The sequence below is a fragment of the Malania oleifera genome, chromosome 13 (assembly GCF_029873635.1).
Source record: "Malania oleifera isolate guangnan ecotype guangnan chromosome 13, ASM2987363v1, whole genome shotgun sequence".
NCBI lineage: Eukaryota > Viridiplantae > Streptophyta > Magnoliopsida > Santalales > Ximeniaceae > Malania > Malania oleifera.
This window is the reverse complement of record NC_080429.1, coordinates 72434225-72438836: the sequence shown is the minus strand read 5'-3', so window position 1 is coordinate 72438836 and position 4612 is coordinate 72434225. Positions and strand designations below refer to the sequence as shown.

Here is a 4612-nt window from a genome sequence, read left to right as displayed (position 1 = left end):
TACATATACACAGATCTGCCTTCTAGGCTTACCGATCTCCTTCACAATTAGCTCAAGAATGACCCCAAGAAACCCATCTTCGCACCTTCGAAGAGCTCTTGGCTTCCGTCTCTCTCGTCCACCTGACTCTCCTGGAAAATAGCCCCCTAAATGTCAGATCTGATCTCCCATTTCAGCTTATTCGTGCGTGAACCACTGCTGGAAACGAGAAACCCCACCCCTGAACTTTTTCTTCCACCTGTTGTATGCGCGCTCTCTATTTTTATTTTTCTCTCTCGGCTGAACCTTTTCGAACCAGCACTGCTGGTTGTAGTTTATAAATATAATACAAACAACAGAAATTTACAGCAATGCCATTAATTAAAAATAAATTACAGCCATTAGATCTCCGCTACAATTAATGGCTAGGATTTGTCCAGCAAGCTTGACACTCCAATAAGAAGGAGAAAAAAATTCAAAGACAAATGAATTATGTTGTACTATGTAATTAAGGGCAAAAAAGAAAATATATTTTCAAAGGCAAATTTTGCCATGTGGGTAACATGTAATTAAGGGCAAAATAGGAAAATTGTTATTTTTAAAAACATTATCTATATAAGGAAAAAAAAAAGGAAAAAAAAAAAAACTAGTCACATCACGTGTAGGAAACTAGCAGGTCTTGACTAAGGGCATAATTGAAAAAAAAAAATTAATTAATATTTTTAAAGGTATTATGTAAATAAGGAAAAAAACGAAAAAAAATAAAATCAACTAGATCATTTGTAGAAAGTTAGCAACTCCTGATTGAGGGTATAATTGAAAAAAAAATTATTATTTTTAACTTCCGTTTGAATACAAATAAAAAGTATAAATGAGGGGGTATGAGTGTCCTTAGATTCAAACTTCAAGGGAGGTTTGTGAGATTTTGAAAATATCAGGGGAGGTCCTTGTTTTCTTGGCAAACCTGAGGAGGGGTGAGTGTCTTATGCCTTAATTTAAATTATTTTGCAGATAAAAACGTCCTTATCTTTTGAAAGAAAGACTAAATTAAACTCTTGTAAAATATAATTGTAAATCAATTTATAGAAGAAAGTATCCTTATTTTTAAAAATAATTTCTATAAATCAACATTCCTAAAATTAGTAAATTTTTATATCGAAGTATGAATTGTGTAACCATCTTATTGAAAAAAATATTCTTCTAATATTTTTAAAAGAAATAAATTTATATATATATATATATATATAGTAAATTCAACCAAAATTAGATAACCTTACATTTATAATAATTTTGTAGACAAAAATATCATTGTATTACAGAAATAAAAAATTATTGCAAAAATATTAACTCCAATAACGTTAGATGAATTTACATTTAAAAATATTTTTTTAAATGGATTAAGATTTGAACCCAAAAAAACCCACTTTATTCAAAAAATAAAATAAATACAATGGTAATATAAATGTTGAATAACATGTATACTTTCAAATAAAATAGATAAATTTCTTCGATATTTTCTAAAATTATTGTAAAGTGTCTAGCTAACATTATTAGATAATTAATGATATAATTTCTAAAAGATAAATTTTGGAAATGAAATTATAGACTTAAAAGTACCTTCTAAATAATAAACTTTAAATTTATTTAAATTTAAAAATCTCATTAATTCATAGTTAAGTAAACAAAAAATAATAATAGTTAAGAGTGTAGGTACCAAATCACAATTTAGAAATAATAAAAAATCTACTTATTAATTAACTTATTTAAAAAGTTATGTAATTTTTAATTTTTGATATTTCTCATAACTTTAATTAAAGTATTAGTTTCAAATCATAACTTATAATTTTTAAGATATTTCATGTCCTTATATTTATATGGTATCATAATAGTATCACATTTTAATGTTTGTATTTTATAATTTTAAATACAATATTAATTCTTTTAAATTTATTTTAAAATGCTTAAAAGTATTTTATATTATTATTACATAGTGCAACACATGATAATCCGTGTGTGTATGTGTATGTATATAGTAGTATCACATTTATATATTTTTAAATTAAATTATAATAATATATTATCATTTTATTTTAAAAATATATTCAAAATTTATTAAAAATATAAAATTGTTTTATACTATTATTCACATAGTACAATATATATATATATATATATATATATATATATATATATATATATATAAGTTCATCAAAATGCAAAAATCACTGCAAAGCCCAAGAAGGGTTTGAAGCAAGACTAATTTTGAATGATGAACCAATGAGATTGCCCAAGCTAACAAATTACTTCAACAAAAAAAAAAAAAAAAAAGGACAGTTTGCTCCATCAGTACTAGTCAATCGATTAAAAAGAAAAATTAAGCAGTAACAAAAATTGCTCCATCAGTACTAGTCAATCGATTAAAAAGAAACATTAAGCAGTTACAAAAATAGAAGCAAAAAGCGCGGCCACCATGATGAACAAGCGGAGCTTGGAGCTGGAAACAGCGACGAGAAACGCAGCGCCGTTGACGGCGGAATTATCAGACGGAGGAGCAGGAGGTTCGGGGGTGGGAGGGGTCGTCGGAAAAGGCAGGGCGGGCGACGGCGGGGACTGGGGATTAGGACCGGGAGCGTTGGGAGCGGCAGCGGGAGGGTTGGTGCCGTCGCCGAGAACACGGATGTCGACTTTCTGGCCGGCCTGGCAATGGCCGGGAAAGCCGCAGATGAAGTAGAGGTGGCCTGGGCTTTTAATGGTGACGGAGTCGTTGCCGGTGCTGTACACCGTAAAGGGCGCCGTTGTGTCGCACTTCTGGAACTTCTCGTGGGTCACTCGTAGCACATTGTCGTATGCCTTGCCATACACGAATTCTACGTACATTACATTCATTACATACATGAATTAATATGCACATATATATAATTAATTAATATATTTATTTATAGAGGAAATTTTAGTATGGAATAAAAAAAATTATTAAAAATTATAGTTTGTGTTTGGTAGTGAGAATTTTAAGTTTTGAATTTGAATATATATATTAATATGAATGTTTTGTTCAAATCTTTGTAAATTCAAATTTTATTAACTTATGAAATCTATACTTACGAATATTAAGAGCTCTCAAACACAAAATTTAAATTAGTTTATGACTTAGATGCTATATAATTCAATACATGCTCCAAGTATAATAATAACCCGGGACCTTTAAATTCAAATTCATATTTATGTAGTTTTGACAAAGTTTAATACCTAGAATCCAAATTCAAAATCCATGCTTCCAAGAGTACGGTTGGGCAAAAATATAATGTGTTAACTAGGAACTATATAAATATAATTACAAAAGAAAATATTTATTATTGTAAAACAAATAGCTATTTTAAATTTTTTATTAATTCATAATGTAGAATAGATAATGAATGATAATTGACAAGTAACAACAAAAATGCTTGAATGAGTGACTTTTTTATTTTGAAAAAAAATAATAAACCTCTCTAAAAATGTATATAGCGTGGTGTTCGGGTTAAAGGCATAAGATATATGGGGGGTGTAAGGCCCAATATGTTTAGTCAAGACACCACTCGAGATGCATTTTTTGAAATTTTAAATACTATTCTTTTGCAATTTATTATATCTTACATAGAACTTCAATTCTATTTCAATTTATATATTTATAAGCCACCAGCTATAAGTTAGGTGACATTATATTATTAAAGTTTTAACTTGTATTAGATTTATCTTTAGTCTGTCATAGAGATTGATCCGTAATAAGACATTTTCCATGCGTAGAAAATTTATGGTCTCTCTTCTAATAAAAAAATTATACATGGGACCTATCCCTCAATGTTGTTCATATACTTATTTTTTAGATGTAAAACACGTGACAAAAGAGTTTCACTCTTCATATATCTTATGTCAATCCATCCATCTTATGGTGCATGCTATTATATTAATTTGTGTCTTTATGGATGTAAGATTCAACGGTATATTATAATGCCTACGATGAGAGATTCAACTAATACTGTATTTCAAAGCATGATTTTCGGACCTTAAATTTGAATTTAGATGGAGTAATTTGGACAAATTTAATACATGCACAAGGCTTAAAAGATCAGATGCCTAAAAAAAAAAAAAACGTACGAATGATGTCGCCAACTTTGAAGTTCTGAGAGGCAGCCCACTTCTGGTAATCAACTTTGCCGGTGGTTGTCCAACCAGCAGAGCCACCGACCTCGTAAACCTCCGCCGTGCACCACCCTAGAATACCACCCGCCCCCACCACCATCACCCACAACAAGCTCGCCACTGATGATCTCTTCCCGGCCAATGCCCCCATGACTATTATACCAGATGTACGTATGCAGATCAAAATAAATTAATATATATGAAATTAACCAAACAGTTCTCAGGTAGATCAGACAACTAAATCACCTTTATTTCTAAGTTCTTTGTGAAGTAAGAAGAAAAATTCTCCGCAAGCAGTGGTAACATAACCGTACGGCCAGCTGGTGTGGACTAGGTTATTTCCTAGAATCTTTCCATCCTAAAAGAATGCTACTTGATTTGGCAAGACTAGTTCAAACTTAATTACACTTGAGCTGTGTTATGAGTAATTACACTTAGGCTGCGTCGTTGCCTA

At 30.4% G+C, this 4612-nt stretch overlaps 1 protein-coding gene across 1 annotated transcript; it reads right to left on the bottom strand.

Annotated features, from left to right (window-relative positions):
• Nucleotides 1-2409: 2409 nt before the first annotated feature.
• LOC131145902 (early nodulin-like protein 15) lies at nucleotides 2410-4309 on the bottom strand. The gene is made up of 2 exons (XM_058095082.1): nucleotides 4114-4309; nucleotides 2410-2846 (listed from the first exon to the last, which is right to left on the bottom strand). Exons 1-2 carry the CDS (start codon nucleotides 4307-4309, stop codon nucleotides 2410-2412), a joined length of 633 nt encoding a protein of 210 aa, XP_057951065.1.
• Nucleotides 4310-4612: the final 303 nt, after the last annotated feature.